This window comes from Pan troglodytes, chromosome 8, assembly GCF_028858775.2.
Source record: "Pan troglodytes isolate AG18354 chromosome 8, NHGRI_mPanTro3-v2.0_pri, whole genome shotgun sequence".
NCBI classification, from domain to species: domain Eukaryota; kingdom Metazoa; phylum Chordata; class Mammalia; order Primates; family Hominidae; genus Pan; species Pan troglodytes.
In genome coordinates this window covers 38,546,777-38,572,758 of record NC_072406.2, presented here as the reverse complement: position 1 = coordinate 38,572,758, position 25,982 = coordinate 38,546,777, and the positions used below count along the sequence as shown (strand labels likewise).

Genomic DNA, 25,982 nt, shown 5'->3' with positions numbered 1-25,982 from the left:
AACCACGCTCCATCTCATCAGTTCCCCAGATTAACAGTTACTCTCCATTCTGTATATGCAATATATTAAGTGCCATCCATGTCATAGTGAACGCTAACACTGGCGAACGCTAACACTGGCAGGTAATATCTTCACTATGCCTAAACACTTCTGCTCCGACCAGTTTAATTACTATTTGTTATGAATCAGGTGTATTTGTTCCCAAATTATGCCCACTGTTATAATTAAATATTAAATAAAATAATTATACATGATTATGAAACAAAAGGAGACTACTCTATTTTATTTTTTTTAAGATGGAGTCTCACTTTGTCACCCAGGCTGGAATGCAGTGGCGTGATCTCAGCTAACTGCAACCTCCACCTCCTGGGTTCAAGTGATTATTCTCCTGCCTCAGCCTCCCAAGTAGGTGGGACTACAGGCATGTGCCACCATGCCTGGCTAATTTTTATATTTTTTTAGTAGAAACGGGGTTTCACTATGTTGGCCAGGCTGGTCTTGAACTCCTGACCTCAGGTGATCCGCCCGCCTCGGCCTCCCAAAGTGCTGGGATTATTACAGGCGAGAGCCACCGTGCCCATGCAAGGAGACTTATTTCTATGAAACCTCTCTTGAATGCTTTGGAAAGATAAAACATTAAAATAAAAAGCTAACTTAGTGGAAGTGAAGAAACTTTAAAATAGAGAGTGGTCAATAAACAAAAACCTAGAAAAATTCTACACTCAGATTACTTCAAAAACATTTAACACAATGCAGTAGATAATACATTTTGGTGATTTATGCTATACAGAGAACAATGAACTCTAACTATCAAACCCATAGTCAAAAAGAGGCCTTATTTCAAAAAGACTGGTAATTATTTGTGTTTTAAACTACAGTATCTATATACTTTTTAAATGCTTTTCTACTTTAAAAAACTTCAACAAATTGACCAAATATGAAGTCCAGTTATATTGGATAAGAAGGTTTCCATTGTAATTAGCAGATTAAAAGATTCAAGAATTCTACCTTAGAAATAAGAGAAATTTCTTGGAAAATTAATATTTTTGCCAGTTCCAATCTTATTTTCTGTAGGAGAAAGTTGTAATCATAATGTACACATATTTGTTTCTGGTTGAACCTGGATGAATTCTAAATTTTGAATGACTACATTCTCCAGAGAGAACCTGACCCACTTTTCTTCCATAGTTTGGCAAGGGCAGAAAAACATAAAATGGTTCCAAATTCTAGCTTTACTCTTAATGTAAACATTTTAAATATAACGAACAAACATTTATATAGTGACAGCCATATGTTAGGCATCATGCTAGGCAACGTGGAAGGTATAAGATATAATTTTTTTCTATAGAAACTTACAATTTAACTAGAAGTAAGTTTGCAAATAGCTACCATATGCAGTAGCTAACATTATATATTGTATGTGGCTAGCAAATCCACTAACCCAATAGAACAGGTAGTATTTAATCTGGGCTTTGGGGGATATCAATAGGTAGAAATGAAGGAAAGTGGAAAAGATATAAGGGGATATTCTAATTGATGGGAATCAAAAGCAGGGAAATGCAAGGTGTCTTTAGGTAGGGACAGTAGGGGGAACTGGTTGGCAGGAAGCAAAGTTTGGTTCTCAATACCCAGCAACTCCTAGGGAGTTTTCAAGTTAAGGCAAGGAGTTTTCATCAGGTTGAGAAACAGTGCTTCAGAGAAAAAATAGTTATGAACTATATATTCTTTCCATGGTTAAAATGTGATAAATATTTTTTTTTTGATACTTGAGTTTCACAATTCCCATTGAAACTTTAAATCTCATAGAGAGCTAATAGTGGATTTGTTAACTGTCTCCTTTAAAATACTTCTTAATCAGTTAAGTTTTTTCTTTTGCAAAGGAAATCTACGATTCCAGTTACAGTAACCTTTTACTCAAGAAATCCCATTTCCAAATTATCAAAAATGTTCATGTTTTCTAGATGGCCCTTTGGGTATTTATTGTATAGCTTGAGAATTCAAGATTGTCAGATCCCTATAATCTCATTTCAAGAGAGCCAAACCAAAGCAAAATCCCTCATGAGTCTTCCATTATTGATTTTACTGGCTTTCAAATAATAGAAAACATAATAAACACAACTCTACACTTCAATCTAAGCATTTCAGGATATTGGTTTTTGTAAAATGCAATAAGATGCATTTTTCTAGGATTGTCTTAAAAGAAGCCTAGAGGTCAGACTATAAAAAAGAATATGTAGACATGCATTTGTATGAAATACAACTGTAGAAAAAAATTCAAATCATTGGACTTCCTATATGGATGACTTTTCCACTATTTTTTCATAGATAAATCTTCAGGAGACCATGAGTTCAGAAGGTTTCACTATTTCTGAAGGAAAGCCCAACATATATGGGAAGACTGCAAGAAACTTCCAAAATTTAATATGAAAAGGCATATATAAAGTGTACATTCAATTTTCATTAATAGCAGATAAATTCATGGAAATCATTCTGAAATGACAAAGAAAAAGGATAACCCAGAAATTGTCATTATATTCATCTGCCTCTGTTCTCTCATTTTCTGTACATTTCTGGTTCAAGCTATATAGCTCACCATAAGAACTTGTACTTGGGTTATCCATGACCTTCCTCCAAGAGCTAATTGATATTGTTCACTTCTTATTTTACATGGTCTCTCCCCAGCTTTTGGTGTGGCTGGAACCCTCAGCTTCCATGATGTCACATTCTCTTGGTTTTCTTCCTAGTTCTCTCTTCCTACTTCCTTCCTACTTCTCTCTTCCTACTTCCTTCCTACTTCTCTCTTCCTACTTTCTTCCTACTTCTTGGCTAGCTCCTTTTCAGTCTCTATTGCAGACTTCTCTACCTCACTCTGCCCCTTGAATGGCAGTGTTTCCAAGGATCTCCTAAATGTGGCCATGTTATATTATCACTACATATTGCACCCAAGAAACTCCATCGGCTCCCCATCTCAGTTATCTATATGCCAGCAAGTCCCACCTCTATATCTCCAGTTCAGATCACTCTCCTGAGTTCAGTCCCTGTATACTCAGTGTCTTACTGGACATCAGCAGGGCCTGAAACAAAACCACCCCTCTCTCCATTCCTTCCTTCTCCAACCCACTTTGCTGTTGTCCAACCTACCTTTGCTGTTGTGTTACAGCCCTATCTAACTGTACAAAGCAGAAGCTTAGGAATAAACTTTGATTTTTCTCCCTTATCCACATTCCAGCAATCAAATGAATCATTAAGAATTTAATGTCTACCTCTTAAATATCTTTCAAATTCTTCTATTTTTCTCCATCCTCACTGCCACTATACAGCTCCTGGCCACCAACTCATTCCTATAGTAGCTTCCTAGCTAGTCACCTTACTGGTCTTGCCCACCTTCAATCCACACCCTACGATGGACAACATGGTCTTTCACTATTGTACATCTGATCGTATTGCTTCCCTGTTTACAATCACTGGCTCTCCACCAAAATTGAGTATGGTAAAACACTTCTAATAATTGGTTCCTCCTCACCTCTGCAGGTGCATCTCTCTGCACTCTCTACATCCTATAGTTCTGCAGGTCCCTCTGGATGACATGCAGTTATCCTCTATCTAAGCCTTTGCCCTCAGCTTTCCTCACCATCCCTCCTCCCACCTATACAAACACAGTGTTTTGCTAAATCCTACATCTCCTTCATGTCTCCGTTTAGATGTTACTTGCCATCGACACTAGCACTTACTTACCAAACAAGTAGCATCAATTTTACCCAGAAACTTGTTATGAATGAGAACTCTTAGATCCCACCCAGACCTACTGACTCTGAAACTCTGGAGGGATGGTCCAACAATCTATTTTAACAAACTTTTCAGGTAACTTTGATGAAGGGTAAAGTTTGAGAACTGCTGCTCTAAACAGTTTTTCCTAGCAGATCTAAGATTGGTGCAGGTGTCTTTCCAATAGGCTGACCGCTCTAGCCTGCCAGGTAGATTTTTCAGTTTTTATTATGCCGATGACAGAATGCAAGGCTTCTAATAATAGCTTTCCATTTTCAGAACATTTGCATTTGTATGTGATTTTGCAGTATCTCTTCTATTTATAAAAAAGGAATGAAAATATATATCCTCAAGCCATCCAGTCTTCTGTCCTATTACCTTAATTGGAATAATCCTAATGTCCCCTGAGTTTCTTCATTAGAGTCTAATTTCTATTAATCTTACCATGTTCGTAGAAATTCCAGAGAATAAATGTTTGTGATAAAAGGTATGAGGTGACACTTCTCGTAAGAGTAAAGCCAATCAATTATGGACAAAAGAGTCCTGAGAGCTAACAATTCAAAAAGTGCTGGAGGTTTCTGTCATTCTGCTTTTAATGGTGACAAATCCCATGTTCATTAAACTTTTCATCAATTTCTCAAAGTTTCATTTTCAGAAGTAAAGTAAAGTTACTTCTTGGTCAGTGGATGAATTTTAGATAAATACCTAAAAAGACTGGCATCACTGGCATAGAAATAGGTTTTAGACACTTATCAGACATGAAGTTCTACAAGTTTATTATGAGTATATTAAGTTATTGCTATTTCAAGAAAGAAAATTCACAACTGGGTTCTAAATATATTGACTAATTTTCGTCAGTTTCTGTGAGCTGCATGAGTTCTCATATCTCACATTCTTTTTCCTTTTTTCTCACCTTCCTTTTTTCTCTAATTGAAGGTAGATGGAATAAGGAAGAATAATGAAAAAAGGAAGGAAGGAAAGAAGGGCTCCAAGACTGTTAAAGTCAAATCTTAGATGGTTATGAGAGGAGGGGCCAGCTGGGCTTCCTGGGTTGAGTAGGGGCTCAGAAAGCTGTGAAACTCACTCATTTCCTGCATCAGGACTTACTTCGGTCCTGGATGAATAATATTGAAGATATATGCTTAAAATATTCCTAACACCAGGATCTGTGTATGTGGTTTTCTTCCCCAAGAAAGCTATAAACAGCGAAAATTTCGCTGTAAGCTTCCCTGTGTCCTCTCTCCCTTCCCTTCCCCCAAAACTAAAAGGAATGTTAACTGCCCATTTTTCTGTGACCAGCACACCTTATCTATGCTCCCAATTCCAATTCCTTGTAAACGTACTTCATAAAGTCCTGTAAGATCCTGTCTCCTTTGCCATGCCACTGCAAGGTTATAAAGTAGATAAAACCTAAGTTGCAATTCCGGTTTTCCTCAAAATCTAAGACATGTCACAAAATAATTTACTGCCTTTGTTTCTCGCTCTAGTAACATCTTCCCGCCACACATATTTCTGGCCTTAAGGAGTTTAAAAGGCAATAGTATAATCTAACTCTGGCTACCCATTCGAGACACCTTCCACACTGTGGAAGCTTTGTACTTTCACTTGGCTCAATAAAGCCTACAGCTTTTTCTTGCCCTCGGTCCCCTGTCTCTATCACTCGCCACGGTCAGCCGCCACACCAGTTCTTTGGCGTGGCTAGGCAAGAACCTTAAGCGTTAACAGTTAGAGCTGAAATGCCTCTCGGCATGATCTGTTCTAATCCCCCTAATGTGTAAAAGACAATTCTGAGGCCCAGTGAGGGGAGTCATTTATCTAAAGCCAAACAGTCAGTAGCAAAATCATCTCAAAACTCCTATCTTCTTACTCTCATGTGAGTACTTTTTTCAGTTACAGTATTTTACTAAAATAGAACTATCTAGCAGCTGGTTCAGGGCCATATCATCTTTTAAAAGCACAACAGGAATCTGCCTTTCAAACATGCCACAATCCCTCTACTTTCCTATATGCTCTTTTCTCTCTAATCTGGATGCTCGTACCTTTGAATGCCATGCCGTCTGTCTAAACCGATTCAAATCCCATTTATCCTTGTACATTCATCTCAGGAACCTCATCCAATTTACATCTTTGTCTGATAGTCCCAGGCCACAAAATTTTCTCCAATTATCACTATTATTCAGTTGGTATTTCCTGTACCCTTATAAATCTTCCTGAAGTTGGGAGATGTTTATTTTCTAAGCCCCTACAGAATCTAGCACATGAAGGCAAGAAGATTTAATTGACCAATTAGTTAAACATGTCCTTCTGACAGTTATGACCAACAAGAAAAAGTTTTATGGTTGATACAGCATCCCAGAAACTCGAAGAAGCAGGGTAAAATGGAATTTGGAAGAATTTTGATAACAATATAGGATGTGAGAGTAAACATTAGCTCCTGTTATATGTCAGTATTTTCCTAAATCAGAGGTTCAGTGCTGAAAATGGCAGTTATCTACCTGTTTTCATGTTCATTATAACTCAGTAAATACAAATGAATAGGCAGTTTAAATACAATCTCAAAAATGATGGACTAGGGAACTTCAAAAGTCTATCAGTCCATAAAAGCAATCAACACACTAGCAAGAACTGTTAGAGTCAACTTTTTTGGAATTCTAGAAACTACTTAGGAGCTTATAGAAATGAAGGGGATACTTAAGAGAGAAAAAACGAAAACAGCTGAATCTGAGTAAAAGAGCTATGCAGCATTTCAACTTTCTTTGATTCTGTCTCATGCTCCTCAGCTCAATGGTGGCCTTCAAGACATCTGCATGCTCAGGACAGGTACCTAGTACTAGAGGAGCACAATGGACCTTATTTTCAAAGAACTGCTGTTTATTTTGACCTGGTTGGTGGATCCCTGAAAGACTGACTCAAAGGGCTTGCTTTTGTTTTACCCAACTGCTAATTTTCCTAGGGCTGACAAAGCTAACGGGTGTCATTTATCTAAAAGTTTAAAGGCAAGTGGATTAGTCAATGCTACCCGGGACAATGAATAATGGTTAAGACAAACAATCGACTAAACAAAAAGATTGGGAAGAAAGAATGGGAAATGAGATGATCTGGGGAATAAAAGCATTGAAAAGTACCAATATATTTCTGGGAATCTAGAAGCCTGGAAGATTCTCACAAAAGGCCTGAGAAGGGCCCAAAGCTCTCATCTCCTGCCGACCTCATGCTCTGCACATGCAGGAAATAGAGGCTCATGTGTGTTGAAGACATACCCAACACACAAACATGCAGTTCATCTGCAAAGAATTCAGATTTTAAAAAGTATTTTTTGGTCCAAGCTTTATGAAAATCTCTGTTGAATTACCAGCTGACTACTAACCCAACAGAAAAGAGACTTCAATGGCCACACAAAACAAAGAATACAGATTATAAAAGTCACTTAACAAACCAGCCTGGAAAGGATGGAGAATCTGATTTTTGGATTTACCATAATATAACATTCGAAATGTTCAGCCTCTAAAAAAAAAAATGAGGCACGCAAAGAAACAAGATTATAGGGTCCATAAGCAAGAAAAAAGAAAAGACACTAATAGAAACGATACCTGAAGACATCCAGACATTAACCTTATTAGATAAAGTTTATTAAAAATTTTTTTGCAACTTCTGATAAATAAAATACAGATGCATAAAACAATAAGTATAAATCTGTGTTAATGAGTTCATAATGCTTAAAGATATAATTTGCAACAATAAAAACATAAAAGAGGAGCATAAAACTTAATAGGAGCAAAGTTTTTGTATACGTCTGAAACAAAGTTGGTATTAATTTGAACTAAACTGTTATAAATTTAGGGCATTAACTGTAATCTCCAGGGCAACAACGCAGAAAATAACCAAAACGTGTAGTAAAATAAACAAGAAGGGAATCAAAATGATATATTAGAAACTATCGATTTACCAAGCAGGCAGTAATGGTGGAACTGAGAAACAAAATGGATATAAAATATATAAAAACAAATCACAAAATGGAACAAGTCCTTCCTTATGAGTAATTATATTAAATGGAAACTAAAAGGTAGAAATGGTAGACGAGATTTTTTAAAAGATGATCCAACTATATGTTTTCTATAAGAGAGTTACCGTAGATCTAATGAAATAATAGTTTGTAAATAAAAAGGTAGCAAATGATATTCTATGTAAATAATAACCAAAATGGAACAAGTCCTTCCTTAAGAGTAATGACATTAAATGTAAACTAAAAGGTAGAAATGGTAGAAGAGATTTTTAAAAAGATGATCCAACTATATGTTTTCTATAAGAGTTACCTTAGATCTAATGAAATAATAGGTTGTAAATAAAAAGGCAGCAAATGATATTTTACGTAAATAATAACCAAAGTAGCTATATTAATATCAGATAAGATATACTATAAGGTAACATTTTTTGGAGACAAAAAATGACATTATATAATTATAAAAGGGTCAATCCCTCAAGAAGATGAACAGTTATGAACATATCTGTACTAAACATCAGATCCCCATAATATATGAAGCAAACAGGAACAGAACTGATGAGAGAAAAAGATAGTTCAATAATAATCTAAGTTGGAGACTTCAAGGTCCTGCTCTCAGTAATGGATTGGATATCTGCACATACAAACAATAAGGAGACAAAGGACTCGAACAGCATCATAAGCCAACTAGACCTTACAGACAAACACGGGGTATTCATCTCCACAGCAGCAGAGTGCACGTTCTTGTCAAGTGCACGTGGAACATTCCCCAGGACAGACCATATGTTAGACCACAAAACCAGTCTCAATAAATTTCAGAAAATTGAAATCATACGAAGTATCTTCTCTGACCACAGTGAACTGAATTAGAAATCAATAACAGAAGGAACACTGGGAAATTCACAGATAAGTAAACATTAAACAAAATACTCTTAACGAATGGGTTAAGGAAGTACCAAAGAGAAAACAGAAGATAAGCTGACATAAATGGAAATAAAAACATATCAGAATTTATGGATTGCAGTAAATGCAGTGATTGAGGTAAATTTATAACTGCAAATGTTTATATGAAAAAAGTCAATAACCTTATCTTTTACTTTAAGGAACTAAAAATCGAAGAGCAAATTTAATCCAAAACAAGCTGAAGGGAGAAAATAATAAATATTAGAGTGAAAATAATTGAAATATAGAGTAGAAAAACAGCAGACACAATTAAAAACAATCTAAGTTGGTTCTTCCAGAAGATAAACAAAATTAACAAACCTTTAGTTAGACTGAGCAAGAAAAAAGACTCATTAGAGTCAGGAATGAAAGTGGGGATATTTCTACTGACTTTATGTAAATAAAAAGAATTATAAGAGAATACTATGAATGGTGCATTTTGTAATGTGAATTTTACCTCAATACAAAATATACAATGGTTCTCTTTCTTGCAAAAAAAAAAAAAAAATTCTTCTGCATCCTCCTGAACATTGCAGACCCAGTCTCTTATAGCCCCAGGGTATCTTCAGCCATCTGGTGGTTGTTCTCTTCCCATATGTGAGATTCAGCAGGCTTAAAACCTGGGCTCTGCACTAATTTCTTACCTGCGGTATGACTATTTTAAACTTATATGCACCCTTCCTTATTCATCAGAGTTCATTGTGTAATCGTAGATCTGTAAGAAAAGACTGAGGAAATGTGATAACATATCATGGTTGATTCCCTCAAATATAGGCCAACAATGCTGAATGAACTCAAATCAGACCTTAATATTAACTAAGCATAAACACCTGTTCCCTAAACCACTCCTTTGAAGCCTTTTCAGTTGTAATAATATTGCAAATAAAGGACATTTGATGGCCATTGGGTGTTTGTGCTCCAAAAATGTTTAGTTTTGAAAAGTTTGGCATAAAAGCTTACAGAGAAACAGATTTAAATATAGATACTATTGGTCCCTCCCCACTGCTTCCCCTACTCCCAGCTTACTACAGAAAGATATTTCAAACAATAAGCAGATGGTCAATTATTCTGAAGATCAAGAAGAAGCCAGATTATTCAGTTTGGGAATTACATGCTTGTTTATTTCCTTATATCCAGAGTAAATATGAATTCTAGGACCATGGTCTGCCAAGTACCTATTAGAATAAATTCTGTCCTTAAATCTCAATTATCTAGCACTGATTAATCAGCAGAAATAATTTTAAATTTTATTCCAGGATTATTTTTTTAAATGTAATGTTTTACTATTTAATATAACATTTTGGTATTCAAGAACATGAATTCAGATAGACTATAAAAACAAATTTATTACAGATGGTTGCATAATAGCATCATTACTTAAATGAGCAATTTTACTACAGTCTCAAAAGGGAAACGTCACTAATTGCATCACAAAATTGCATGGTTTTGTAGATAGAAAATACCTAAAATGACACCATCTTAATGTTAATATTTAAATAATCTTGATCTGCTCTTACTCTTAATTCAAGATTTAGTTTTTGTGGTCTAAAAAAGCCTTTTCTCTTAAAAAAAAAAACACATAAGTATTTCCTAGAGATATCACAAGGGAAAGCTTTTTGAATCTGTTTTCTCTGTAATCAAGATTGTCCAGATTGAAATGTGGTAGAAATGACTAATAGCGAAAATGTTTCCATTTCCAAGGAAAGTTTCCATCTAATTTTATAAGACCTAATTGCTCTACTTTTGCAGCCTCTTTAGCATATTATTATAGATTAAGAATGGTATTAGACCACAGGGAACCACAAAAAGATGACAAAATTCTTTGTAAATATGAACTTCCCATTTAACTGGTGTGATCATTTACAAAAAGACAAATATTTAATTCTCAAAGCGTAGTTGCACATTAATATCTTTATGTACTTTAGGTGTTAGTCCAATATAAAAGAAGTTTTAAAAACAACATTTTAGGATGGGCGCAGTGGCTCACACCTGTAATCCCAGCACTTTGGGAGGCCAAGGCAGGTGGATCACAAGGTCAGGAGATTGAGACCATCCTGGCTAACATGGTGAAACCCTACTAAAAATACAAAAAATTAGCTGGGCATGGTGGCGGGCACCTGTAGTCCCAGCTACTCAGGAGGCTGAGGCAGGAGAATGGTGTGAACCCGGGAGGCGGAGCTTGCAGTGAGCCGAGATCATGCCACTACACTCCAGCCTGGGTGACAGAGCGAGACTCCGTCTCAAAAAAATAAAAATAAAATAAAAAATAAAAATATTTTAAAAAATCCTACTTACCATTGCATTTACCTTAACCTTAACCCACAGTAAAATACACAAATACGTGATGCAACCACAAAAGTAGTTTAGGAGGTTCACTGTGTGAGTACATAACAGTTGCTGAGTTTGACTGCTCATATTTATAGCTGGTTAGATAGTATTATTAATATTGAAGTAGAATAACTTTCAGTCACTGTCAATGAAACTTTTGGAAACTAATTATAAAGTGCTATTGTGATTACTCTTTGGTGGTTGTGCTGTTTGTTTTCCCTTCGCACACCACTATATTAAAAACTCTTGACTTAAATTTCCCTGCAGGTCCCAAAGTGCCTTCCACACCACCTTACCTGTTACAGATCAGAAGAGTTACATATTGTGACAAAAGGCCTCATCTACTTTTTAGTGCAGACTGATTCCTCCATTAAAACTGTAATACATGGTCAAAGTATAAAACTATAAACAAATGTAAAGAAATTAAAACCATCTAAATAGCACTAGTTATAAACACTATTAGCTCTTGGATGGATTTTACTCTCTAGTATTTTTTCTATACATAAAATATTTTATAACATTAGGATTATAATATATCATTTATGTAATGCTTTTCTCATAATATGGCTTTCTGAGCATTCTCATAACATTCTATCTTTGTAAACAACATGATCTTTGATAGCACATACCATTTACTTAAATCATTATTTCTTTATTATAAGCCACACTCTAATGAATATTCTTGCAGGTAAATCTCTGTTCACACCTAATATTTTTTTCTTTAGATTTCAAAAAGTAAAATAACCCAGCTTTTAAAAAGCTCTTGATACACATTGCTACATATTTCAGATGAGCTGTATCAATTTACTCTCTCTCCAGCATAATATGAGAGTGTCTTACCCCACTGAATACTTACTATAAAGACAAAAATAGGCCAAAAGTAAAATAATGGAAAAAAATACCATGCTAACACCAATCAAAAGGAAACTGGAGTGGCTATATTAGCACCAGACAAAATAAATTTCAGAGCAGAGAATATGGCAAGGGATGATGAAGGTCATTTCATAATAATAAAAGGTTTGATTCATGAAAAGGACATAACAACTCTAAATGTTTATGCATCTCAGAATGAAACTTCAAAATACCTGAGGCAAAAACTGAAAGAATAGTGAAGAAAATAGACAAATCAGAAATTTCCAACCCCTCTCTCAATAACTGATGGAACAAATAGAGAGCTAATGAGTAGGGATATCGAAGATTTGAACAGCATTACCAAACAACTCCCAAATAGAAGAAAACACGTTCTTCTCAAGTGCCCATGGAACATTTACCAAGATAGACCATATTCTGGGCTTCAAACAAGTCTCAATAAATGTAAGCGGATTGAAGTCACACAAGGTACGTGCTCTCACGACAATGGAATGAAATTGTAAATCAATAACAAAAAGTTCATGGAAATCCCCCTAATATTTGGAAAATAAAAAATCACACTTCTAACTACCTTGTGGGTCAAAGATAAATCAAGTTTGAAATTATTTTGAACTGAATGGAAATAAAAACACAACTCAGTTGTTTTGGACTGAGCATGTACAAATGCTGGGTGAGGGGCACCAGAGTAAGCGGCAGCCAGGTGGGCCTCTGGCACATCACAGAAATCATGGGTGCAGCCGTCCAAAAACAAGCCAAGACCCTGACTCTGGGCCCAGACGACAGCAGGCAGGTGCAACAGCAGGCAGGTGATGCCAGTGAACAGCTTGCAGGAGCAGAGTCTCACCTTGACCTTTAAAGAAACCTGCTCCTCCCCTTTTTGCTGCCTGAAGTAATCTCATTTCACACTCATTCTCTTACCGACTTCACATAAAGAAAAGAAATATTTCCACTTGAGGGTATACAAGATTTGAACAGAGAGTTGCTAATGAAGAATATTAGGATAATAAAGTGTTTATCAGCTATAGTCTGCTAAGTACTAATTCTGCATTACCAGATGGGTTTTTATAAGTTTAAAGTTGGTTGGAACACACACTCACGTGCGCACACACATATAACAAGTTGAAACCAAAACAACTCAGGCAACAAAAAATCTTGGGTTTCAGATATGGCACACAGCTCTTAAACTACATATTTTAACCAAGCCTCTTTTCAGAAATCTAGACATAAAATAGTAATGCTGTAATTAGAAATTAGAACATGTATATAAATATTTTTTAAAAAGAGAAGCTCCAGATTGAAAAGCTTTGAACGTAGATGTTAAATAAAGTGTATTTCAAAGTCATGTGTCATACAACAAAGCAAGTAGGACATCTGCAGATGGGACAAAATAAGTAAAGCTTTAAGTCTCCTTAGTTCTGAGTGAACTACATTCTGATTTTATTCATATCCAATAGTTAATGTGTTCTGAAAGGAAGGACCATTAAAATGATTTTGCTTTTATTTCTATTTTTATTCAAAAGGTACTCATTGATGTTACAGATTTTATATGAATACAGACCTCTAGTTAATAAAACATGTCTTGTCAGTATGCTTATATTTCCCAAATCTCTTACTTCTATGAGTAGACTAAACATACTAATCTATAAATGGAGCTACTCATGGCAGAAATCCCTGATTCGTTTCTGAAAGTTAAATGTATATACTAACCCAGTTAAAAGCATTAGGCCATTTAGCTGGGGGCCTCTGCATGCCGGACAGGACAGTACGATCAGAAGTCACTGGAGGCGGCAGGGTGGGGAGGAATGAGCAGAGGGAACTATCTCATCTTCTAGCCAGTTAGAGATTTTACAATTAAAGAGTGACTCTTTGGAGCTTAGAAAGTTTCATTCTTGTTTTCATGGTTTCTGGGGGAGCCATTCCTAATGTATAAGCTGTGTGCAAGATTCCGAGGGAGCTCCAGGAAGCTCCAGACAGACTGCAAGTATGCCAAGGAAGAGAAGACGAATGCAGGAAGTGAGAGGTCACAGCCTACTTATTCCTCAGGTTTCAAGGGCCTCCCTTCTGTGCTTCCAAGCATATGAATGATGAAAATGACAAATAGGTAGGGTTTGTAAAACTAAGACCCATAACTACACAGAGTTTCTGAGATTTAGCTAGAGTAGAGATAGCACACAAAACGGTCTGGGCACCAGCATGGGTCTTTGTGGTGCATTCCACACTAGTGCTTCCTCGATTAATAAAATCATGAAGAAAATTTATATTTTTAAGAGCCAAAGGACTTTTGATCTTTCCTGTTAAGTACAATTTAAAATGATAAAAATGTCCTTAGGGAAACCTTAAATCTTCATCTCAAAAAGCCTAGGGTGGCACTTTAATAAACAGGAAAAGAGAAAGTCAAGTCAAGCCACTTACAAAACTTTTTTTCAACGTTTTTAAATGCTAGTATGAGAGTTAGTTCTGAAAGGTCACTTCAATCCTTAATCCTCTAAGCGTTCATCTGGAGCATGTTAATTTTCTTTAAGATGTTTGGCTGTTCTACTGGTATATCTGAAGCGTGGGTGTATGAGGTAAGGCTTGGATATTTTCCAAATCACCTCTGCGGCTAGCAGACTTTCCTTGGCTTTCGAACTTGCTCAGCTTCCTGTCCAAATAGTACACTCATTGACTGGGAAAGAGACCTTCCTCAGAAGCTTAAGAATGAGTCCTGTTTTTCTGGTGAATCCCGTGGTTCTTAAGAAATGTCGCTATGAGTAATTCTCCACTTAAAGATACTCTGCACCCCACAGTAGGCAGCCAGTAAAGACAGAAACCTCCATGAGTTCAGCAGAAAGGAGGGCCTGAAATCCGTATCATTACCAGGATTCACATGGCAAGGTCTTTCCATTTTCTAGTCAGAATGCAATGTTCACAGCTACATGTTCAAAGGATGCTTTATTGGTGTATTATTTTGGCTGAGGTGGGAAACTGGCTAAAACCGTTTTGAAACTGCTTCACGTTAAAACCCTTGGGGTCATGACTTAGGATCTTAAACAGCATCCACCTGTGTGCTGGGTGGGGTCAATGGAAGAACACTTTTATTAGAGGAATCTTCTGGATTCCAGAGGCATTTATATTTTGGCCTTCATAAACGAGGGCTAAGCAACACTGTTCTGTGGTCTGTTGAGGCAGATGAGTCTACACGCAATCAACCAAGTCGAATAACTGCACTTCAGGCACTTCAGTTTAAGACACCATCTTAAACTCTCTGTTGTCACCTAGTGGTTGTCACAAGCTAAGCTGCATTTACGTATCCTTATAAGAATACATTAAATAAATAAATGTAAATGTCTTCCAGTCACTTTTCAAACTTTACTAGGAAACAAACTAAAACATTTAAAATAGAAACCTTCCCCCAAATTGTAAATATTTGGTGCTAATGAGGACAGTGAAGAAAACAGCTAAGGGTTGTACCCAGAGCAAAGAGTACTGAATAATGCATGAAATGACAAATCCCAGGCCAGAGCCAGAAGATAGCTTTTCACAGCTTGCTTAAAAATTCATTTGAAACATAGTACAAAAAAAAAGTATTTTGTTTTTTTTTTCTTGATTGATTAGCCTTAGAAAAAGGAAAAGCCAAAGAGTCTTCAGAAACCATATTATAGGAAATAGGAAAATGTTCTTTCAGCATTAAGTTTTTAAATCTTTTTTCACCCCCTTTCACTTCAAACATTTGCTCACTCTGCCTCCTGAAAATATATCTGGCTTTTCTGAGCGTAGAGATACTGCCTTCTCAAGTTTCTGTAAAAGAAAATTGCTTAGCAGGGGGGTTCTGTGAACCCACATATCATGGGAATGCTAGGTGTTCTTTTAGATCTTCCCCACATCACTATATACTAAGTCAAACACATCCAAGGTTCCTGAAGGAAGTTCCTTTTTGTAAATAAACATCGTTTGTGCCTACTTCAGCTCCTTTTCCTTTATGATCCACATTGACCTAGCTAAAAGCTGTACTCTTTCCTTTCTTTCCTTTCCCATTCTTCCTCTTAACTTATAGATTCAATGCCATCCTCCTCAAGCTACCAATGCCTTTCTTCACAGAATTGGAAAAAACCGCTTTAAAGTTCATATGGAACCAAAAGAGAGCCCGCATCGCCAAGTCAATCCTAAGCCAAAAGAACAAAGCTGGAGGCATCACATTACCTGACTTCAAACTATACTACAAGGCTACAATAACCTCTTTCTTTTTCTTTCTTTCTCCTTCCTTCTTTCCTTCCTTCCTCCCTCCCTCCCCTTCTTTCCTTTTCCTTCCTTCTTTTCTCTTCTTTTCTTTTCTTTCTTTCCTCTCTCTCAAATAGTTTCAGCTTTGAATAAATTACACCACATCAGTGGCTTGCCAGTGAGGTGGGGCTATGTGAGTGGTCTGCCTGGGGTGTAGGCAAAAAGAGGACATTCTTCCAAATGTCTGTGAGAATTTAAGGCAATCATAAAGCCAACTAAAAGCTGGTCTTTTTATAATCACCATATACTGGTGATTCTAAACAATGGCAGTGACAAAAAACAGAATACACCTTTCTAAAGGGACAGGCCACTTCACCCCGAACCCCAACTTGGTGCAACTGTATTTGTTAATAAACAAGGGACCCTTTTATAATTTTCCTTCAGATTATTATAGTAGTCTTTGGCCATATGACTCTGAAATGTGGGGAGAGACCATCATAGAAAAAAGTGGGAGATTTGGTAAAAGTGAACAAAACCTTTACGTTCTCATCCCAGACTAATAGTATTTATCAAATGAAAATAGTATTTATTTTCATCTCTGGTGACAGAATGTGATCTTGTTCCTATTTCATGTTTGTTTCAAGTTTTCAGTGCTACAGGAATTCTATAAATACTACAATCAATTAGTGAGAGACCCAGGTGATAAGAGAAAGAAGTATCTAATAATTCCACTAAGCCAGAAGGGAAATGGCTGAAATAAAACAAAAACTCAGATCTTTATTGCGTGTCCTATCCTCAAGGGACTATAACAGTCATTTCATAAATCAGTATTCATAATTTCCTGAGAATTTTCTGCCTAGAGAGGTATGGTTTACTTTTAATTTTTTAAAACCTTGAAATGAAAAGTGGAATTCCTATAAAAATGAAGACATGGTATTCAAAAGGCATTATGCCTTAGCTTGGGTTACTTTGATCCCTCAAGCTATCCTGGATCAGCTCCTTCCAAAGTCTTGTTCTTTAGCTTTCCCTTCAATGGGTGACATTCGCCCTATCCTTCCAATGAATCGTGTTTTTGCTTAATTTATCCATAATCCATTTCTGTTCAGCGAAATCCATTGGTTCTGTGCAGCCATAACCCATTTTGTTTGCAACCAAAAAACCCTACTTGACATATTTACCTACATTCAAATTATACTTAGTCCCTACAACTTTACCATCTTAAAGTTATTAAACTTTAAACCATCTTACAGATGAGAAAACTAATTCTCAGATGTTAATTTATTCTTTGTTGTATAAATAAGTAATGGCAGAATTGAAGTTCCAATTTGGATTTGTCAGGATTTACATCTTTCCTCTCTATCATGTCACCACAAAAGCTTAGACGTCCCTCCTTCAGGGCCATATGTTTCTTGACTCTAGGAGACACCAGCCAAAACCACCCTTTGCAGCTCCATTCACTAGGACTGTCCACCCATTCGTTCATTCAACAAGTATCTCAATACATAATATGGGAAAAATATAGCACTAAATCTGGGGAGCACAAAGCTGGTTCAGCTGGTCCTTCCTTCAGGTTGTTCATATTTCTATGGGATGCTGATTGTTCAGTTTATAGATGTAAACAATGTTGGGATCAGTTAAATTTAAGCAATATAGAGAAAAAAACAGAATATAATAGTAAAGCCATATGGTTCACAGAGGATAAGAATGATTCAGCTCATTACATAGCAATAGTTTCAATTTAAGCCTTTGGTGGAGAAACTCTTCACTGCAATGACTTCTAGAGATACAAAGTCAGAGGGAAAATAGTTTTAATTTAGAATAGTTTTAATTTAATTTTTTAAAATAAAAGAGATAATGTTATAACACAGTTTCCCAAATTGCAATCATTTGCATACTAGTGTCAAGATTTCTGCTGTATCTGTGCATCAGCTAATAATTTCTTTAAGTCAATTTTATATTTATTGTTTTAAAATATTTAAAGGAAGCTTTATATCACTACCTTATCACTATCTAGTGATAGTCACACTTTCCATAAATAGAAAATAACTAAAAAAATAAATGCAATGAAAGAAAGATGATGAATCTTATGGAGACAGCATTACAGTGAAAAGCTCTGAAACTGAAGCCTGATCTGCTCTTCATTGCAAAGGAAGATTGGCAACTATTCAGCAAGTGTTAAAGACCTACTAGTTCCCAACTAATCTTTCTCCTGAAAATAATCAGAAGGATTGAAGGAGAACCTGCAGGGAGGTAATTTTCTCATTAAATGATTCAGTGCTACTGAACATCGGGTTCACATCCCCCTAAACATACTCTCGCAGACCACAGTGTTAGGTGTTCCAGACACTTGGAGACAGGCTGAGGTACAGCACAGTGAGTCGGGAATATGAATGGGTTATGTGTGGAGAGAATGACGGGAAGCAGCTTCCAGGGCTTCATCTGACATTTTTCATTCATTCACTCATCTACTCATATGTATTAAACATGTCCCATGGGTCAGTCATTTGTGCTGAGTGCTGGGGATTCAATAATGGTACAATTCTCACTACAAGGAGAAAGTAAATGAAAGTGAAGACAAATAAGAAAACTATAAGGCACCATAAGTATTATAATAGAGGACCCACTAGACACTAAATGCTAGACTAACAGGGACAGAGTTTATCTTCAAGTCTCAACGGGGTGTCTACTCTTTCAGGGTTTCTAGAAGGCTTATTGTCCACATGGGCTGTCATTGATTTCTTATTTTCTTTGGTGAGCACCAGCTGGAAAACAGTTATCATATAAGAAATGGAAACCTGGAAGGTAGTTGAAGAAGGATGCCGGAGGGAAGTGTGCTGTGATGTGGATAGAATACAGTGAGAGTCAGGGAGAACATTAGAGACTGGTCTAATCTCTCCTTCTGTGGGAAACAGAAGCCTATGATTTATTAGAGTTAGAGGCTAAATTGGGATTTAAATAGGATCTCCTGAAACCTAATCCAATATCCTTTGTACTTTACCGCATATATAAGAAGGGAATCTTGAGAGTCAAACACATTCACTTTTTTTTTTCCCAAAAAGATAAAAGGATAATCTAGAGCATTCTTAGCAATTAAGTACCAAAAGAGAAAAAATGAAAATAAAGTTTCTTACGTGGTAGACAGTGTAATTAAACCACTGCATGAACCATATTAGGAGATTTTTATTCAGAAACATGTATGGCCAGACTAGCATGAACATATGAATGGCTTACCAGGGTTGTCGAAACAGCTTTAAAGCTGATCAGTACAAAGGGTTTTCTTTATAGGGATACAGTTCTACCCTGCAGGGAAAGTTTATTGTTTATCTCCTATGCTCTTTGGCACCACTTAATTCCACTTAATTGAGACTTTCTTTAAACCTGGAAAAAGGAGGCAAGAGAGCACCCCGGAATAATTTCCAGCCATTCCTAGCCTTTGTAGATAGGTAGTTCATTTTGTTGCTTCCCCCGCCCCGCCCCAATATTTAGGTGGTTTAGAACTAAGTATTAGGGAACTTAGAGCATTCTCCATTTTCCAAGGCTGTTAATCACTGAAGCACACTGGTTTAGGAGAAAAGCCAAAAGCACTATTTTCTGAACTTTACCCATCGAATATCAGCAGGATTACCTTGGGGTATGGAACTTGGGAATGGCGGATGGTAGTTTTTGTCAAATAAGTGTGTTTCTGTATGGGATTCTATGGTCACTCTGGATATGTATCCTTATTTCAGCTGTATTACCTTTGTATTCCTTCCTGCTCTGAACTAGTAAATACTGTTTCATATTTTAAACTTTATTAGGAACTAACCCTTTCCATAACCAATGACACATTTTATTGAAGCATCTTGTTCAAACAATTCAGTTGTATTAAATATTTCCCTGAAGAATCCCAAAGATGTCACACCTTGAAAGTGAAAAATATATAGTATCTTGCTATGTAAATTCTTGAAACTGAGCCATTTAAGTGGTCAGCCCAGCTAACAATTATGTGCCAAGCTGATTAGTTTGATCTTTCCATGAGAATGACAATGAATAAAATGTATATACCTGTGAAGTTTGAGAGTGACAGTTCCGTAAACAGTAGCAAAACCGAGAAGACGAGCCCATCTTAGGAGAATACAGCGAAATGTGCTTGGCTCAAAGTACAAAATAACAACCTGTGGGATGAAAACAGAAAGAGACCTTCAGGATCAACTGATGACCCACAGACCCAAGTCAATATCTCATAACCTGATGTTTCATACATATGAATTTTGATATAAGCATACACTCATCTGAATACTTCTTTAAAATACTATTTTGACCATTTATTGTCCAGACCAAAGAAATACACAGTCTCCCTACTGCTTATTAAATAAAATCTAAATTCTTAAAATTTTCTAACTTTGGGGGGAGGGATAGCATTAGCAGATATACCTAATGTTAAATGACGAGTTAATGGGTGCAGCACACCAACATGGCACATGTATACATATGTAACAAACCTGCACGTTATGCACATGTACCCTAAAACTTAAAGTATAATTTTAAAAAATCTAACTTTTAGAAGTTTCTATAAACTGTCTCTAAGTCTTTGGTGTATGTCCAAACTTACCTCTCCTTATTGTCCAAAACGAACAAGCGAGGATAGTCCCATTGCCATTCTCCCCCTAGAGCCGATTGTTCCCACCTCCACACTTCTGGCAATCCCTTTCCCCCATCTGAAACAGCCCTGAGATTGCCGTATACTGCATCTTGCAAACAGTCTATCACTCCATATTTACTACTTGGCTCAATTACCTCACTAATTCCAAACTTTCTCACTCCAGAGTTTTCGTTCAACAAATATTAAGCATTTACCCTGAGCCAGGCACTGTGCTAGGTGCTGCTGATACAAGATACAAAGGCCAGGAAAAGGGGGAAAAGAGACATGGAAATAGGAAATTGCATTCAAGTAACATAGGTACTGTGATAAATATTTCTACAGTTTCAGTGGGACCACAAAGAAATGAGCGGCCAGTTCCAGGGGGAAGTGAACAGATAACGTGCAAGACACTCCACTACTCTTCATATGCTACTGTGCAGTTTTGAGTGAGTCCTTGTAGAATAAGAATTGGTTTGACCCTGCCTAAGAAACCTTGCAGTGCTAAAGGATTAATACTAGTGAAGAGCACAGACTCTCAATCTTTGCTGGAGCAGCTGGCCTGAACTGTTTCTGCTAAAAGCAAGGTCGTAACAGAAAATATGCCCACTGCCAAAACCCTGAGTATGATTTTGTTTTTCCCTGCCAGAGTTGTGCATATTGCTGGGGGCCATGGGGTAGGTACTGACATTTTCTTGCTGATATTTTACAAATATAGCCCCTCTCTCTAGCAGTGCCAAGAATGAATTACCTAAACTCCCCTGGCATTTCTCAAGTATTTCTACTACACAAAGACATTAAGTTCTCAAGGAATGGAGAAAATACAGACAAAAGTGTTAAGGAGAAATTAAAGAAAGGTAAAAATAGGTGTGAACAGGAGATAATGTTGTTTTGCGTGCTCCTGAAGTCAAGCAAAAATATTCAACTTTATTACTTCACATACACAGAATTTGTCCTTAGTCTTCCAATTTACTAGGTCTGCGTGAAGATACAGATAAATATTTTCCTTCAGGATTTAATCTACCAGAAAAATGTCTAGATTCAGGAAAAAAAAGTAAAAACCCATTTTTACTGTTTTCACAAAACAAGTTAAAATTGTACAAATTTGTATTCCAAGTTTGAGCTCGGGTATTTCAGACATATTTCTTTGCATAGTAGTTCAATAGGAATAAAGAGTTCTGCAAAGCAAGTTTTATTGTTTACTAAGGACTTGAAGCTAAAAGGGGGAGGAAAAACTTAGGAGGGGGAAGACAAATGGAGAAACCTTGACAGAAGATTGAGGTATGTGGGGAGCATATGTGCTCCTTCTCATGGAAGAGAGAATAATAGATCAGAGACTACACATACAGGGGTCTGAAGTCTGGAATATGTAAAATCTCAAATATTTCCACTAGAAATGGCCATAGAAATTCTTCTGAAACAGTGGATTCTTGGGAGCTGCAAAATCCTATCAGTAAAGCTTTTCATTATCCACAACGCTTTCTCTAGGTAATGAATGAGCAAAGGTGAACAACTGTAATATAGAAGTCTGCATAATTTTTACTTAAAAATACTCATTTTTGAGCTGTCCGGGAACTACTGATATACCTTCAAAGTTTTTATTTCACAGATAAAGAAGTTCAGGACTTGTTAATATAAGTGAAAGATTGGGTTGGCCAGAAATACATGAAATAACAATATTTTTCAGCATCCATGGTGGAGGTATAAGTTTTAAAATAATAAATGAAATTCTAGTAAACTAAATAAAATGTGTTATTAAAAATAGTTCAGCAAATAGTGGACTGCAACTCTTAGTCTGCATGTGCCTCAGGCAAAGCTGGTGGTAGGAGAGAGTACAGGCTTTGAATCCAGTCTCCCTCGGTTCCAATTCTGGGTCTACTCTTTCTTAGTTGTGGGGCTTCCACAGTTTATTTAATATTGCGTTGCCATACTTCAGTTGTCCCATTTGTAAAATGGGCACAGCAACAAAATACTTCATCTTGGAAATATATTGAAGCTTAAATGTAATAGTGTGTGGTAAGCAGTCAAACACAGTGCCTGGTACAATGAGTATTCAATAAGTATTGGCTAATATTATTAGGAGAGTTGATTTATTTATGCTTTGTTCTAAAAGTTACCATTCTCATTGCAGCACAATTATATCTCATCATCTCAACAAATTCTTTTCTGATCAACCCAGCCACCCCTTCTTTTGAATTCCTACTATGACTTTTAGACTATATGCTTCTTCTACTGCATCTTGCATTGTAGTTATCTGTATGGTTGCCTCTCTGAATTAAATGTCAAATTGAAGAAGGGCCTGTTTCTCAGTATATTCTGTGTGCTAACAAACTAAAAGTTTATACATATTAAATATTTGCTCAATGATCTATTTTAGCCAATTTTAAAAGGAAAATGTTACCTTCAAAATAAATGATTTGGAAACTGATTAGGGCTTCCTAATCATTAGTATCCTAATTGACATATTCAATATTTATTTACTCTGTGTGAGGCAGTAAGGGATTTGGAAGCCATAAAAAACATCAGATGTGGATTAGGTCTTCAAAAAAGTTATACTTTCATAGAGTGAATGTTACAGGTAAGTGATAAATATGATTCACTAAATATTTAGGCAACACTTACTATATGCTAGACACTAAATTAAGCATTTTTGCATACATTTACTCATTTAATCCTCACAATACCTTAGAAAGACGAGACCTTGATTTTACTGAAGGGAAATAGGGCAAAGATAATTTAAGTGATGTACTCAGGGCTACACAGCTAGAACTGTCAGAGCCAGGATTTGAATCCAGGAAGTTTGGTTCCAGAGTTCATGCTCATAAGAACAATGATGTCATCCTGCCTCCTAACTGGCTCTGCTGTGTGGGGGAGGTGATGAATGCCATCACCCTGTGAAATGCATTATAATGAGGATTTCAGAGGAAAGGGAAATTACTGGCAGTGGAAACAAGTGAAATTATCCTGGAAGGGCTGACAAGTGAGCGAGAACGGAAGGAGGAACAGGCTTAAGTGTTCATTCAGGCAAAGATGAAAGAGGGAGGGAGCCCAGGACAAAAGCATATTGTGGGAAAGTTCCGGAGTGTGGAGCGTGTAGTTACAGCCAGTAAGACAAGAGGAATCATGTAAAGAAAGCTTTAAAACAGATGGAGCCAGATCATTGTAAGCTTTGAATAATAGGGTGGAGAATTCAGATTTTATTCCAGGAGCAGTATACATGGCATTAAAGCTCTCTGAGTTGAGGTCAGCAGTGTGTGCACCAGGGAATCCATCTGGCTACAACACGGAAGAGCATAGGTTGGGCTATGGAAAGGGGAGAGACTGAAGGCGAGAGGACCAGTTGGAAGAAAAAAAGAAAAACCAAGTTCATCTTCCCCACCAAACGTTTTCCTATTTCTTATTCCAGTGTCTGTCATTTCAGTTCCCAAATGGCAACTGATGGGATCTTTCTCATCACCTCACTTCCCTGCTTAGAACCTTTCAGTGGCTCTCAATACTCTCAGGAAAAAGTCAAAATTATTTAAGATGGTTAGCAAGAGTCTTCACACTTGGAGCTAGCTGATCTCTACAACATCACTACTTCCACTAATCTGATCCCTGCGGTCCTTGCATTTGCTGAATCTTCTGACTAGATATTCCTTGCACAAGCCCCGGCTCACTTGTACCTGGCTTTCTCCTGTTCACCCCTTCAAGCCTCAGCCCAAATATCCCTTCCTCTAGAAAGAACATGCCTCCCCTGTGGCTTAGCACACTGGCCCTACTTGTTAATCATGTCTTCCCTCCAGTAGGCTGCAGGCTCCGTGACAACCACGGGTTTTCTCATTCACTTCTGTGACACTGGCACTAGCAGCGTCCTGGCACACAGAAAGTGCTCAGTAAATATTTCTTGGATGAAAGGAAAAATAAAGCTATAGGGCAAAGGCAAAGAAGGATGTAACTAATATGGTGAGAGGGAGAATTCATTCATTCATGGGGATACAGGAAAGAAGATGCCAAATGAAGAAAACTGGGCAACCTGTTATTTGTTGAGGCAAAAGGGAATATAGTGTCAAACATAATGTAATATTTTAAGCCTGGGTGACCTGGAGGATGATTGTACTTGAAATGAAATAGCAAAAAGAAAAGGATGCATAAGTCTGCAGAAGACATCTCGAAGTCTGCTTGATTGCCTTGACTCTTTGGATACTGAACACAGCTAATGGGGGTGAACAAGAGAACCACAAAGGAGAAGACTATTAGGCTTCTCAAATATGCACAAAATAAAAGAATGCTTTACAATAGAATAACTTTTTTGCAAGTATAGACACACCACTAGAGACTCATAAAATTAATCTCCACTGTGTCTGCTCAGCAGACACAGTGCCTAGTGCTTTTAAAAGAGAAATGCTAACAAGACACAGTGGTCATTCCCTGCCTCATCCTGCATGTCTCAGCTCAGGGCGGGCATTCATGACTCTCTCCAGCATCCCTCAGACTGAGTTAGGTTTCCATCTTATTTGCACGTTATTTACTCTCATTGAATGCTGAGCTTTCCTTTGTTGCACTCATCAGCTCTCCTTGGAAATAATTCTTTCTGTAATTCATTTGTTTAATGTATCTACCTAGTTTATAAAGGTGCACGAGGGCAACGATTGTAACTAATTCTTGATTGCAAGTCCATTCCCTAAGATAGTACCTGGCAATAGGAGGTAATCAGTACATGATGTGGAAGGGATGAGATTAAAAAAGGAAGGAAGGATGGGAAGAAGAGAGGAAGTGAGCAAGGAATGAGAATAATATGTTCATTTTTGGAAATGCTGAGTAAAAGTGCCTATGGGACATCGAATTCGGATCTAGGTTTGTAACAGTTAATATAATCTGTAACAAGCTAAAAACCAAAATCAAAAATGAGATTAGAAAGTTCAATATTTTCAAATCCCCCAAATTTAACTTTTTATCATTAAAAATATTATCTATAAACAACCCCATCAAAAAGTGGGCAAAGGATATGAACAGACACTTTTCCAAAGAAAACATTTATGTGGCCAGCAAACACATGAAACAACGCTCATCATCACTGGTCATTAGATAAATGCAAATCAAAACCACAATGAGATACCATCTCATGCCAGTTAGAATGACAATCATTAGAAAGTCAGGAAACAACAGATCCTGGAGAGGATGTGGAGAAACAGGGATGCTTTTACACTGTCGGTTGGAGTGTAAATTAGTTCAACCATTGTGGAAGACAGTGTGGCGATTCCTCAAGGATCTAGAACCAGA

At 36.8% G+C, this 25,982-nt stretch overlaps 1 protein-coding gene across 2 annotated transcripts in view; it reads right to left on the bottom strand.

The window, feature by feature from the left end:
* The window catches only part of GPR158 (G protein-coupled receptor 158), a 422,057-nt gene that overhangs the window by 30,673 nt on the left and 365,402 nt on the right, over positions 1-25,982 (bottom strand). For both annotated transcript variants that reach the window (XR_010146829.1, XM_521427.9), the window contains exon 6: positions 20,147-20,256. Coding sequence is in view for 1 of the 2 variants with exons in the window: in XM_521427.9 (XP_521427.2) it covers positions 20,147-20,256 (110 nt within the window). In the remaining variant the exon portion in view is untranslated. The remainder of the gene's footprint in view (positions 1-20,146; positions 20,257-25,982) is intronic.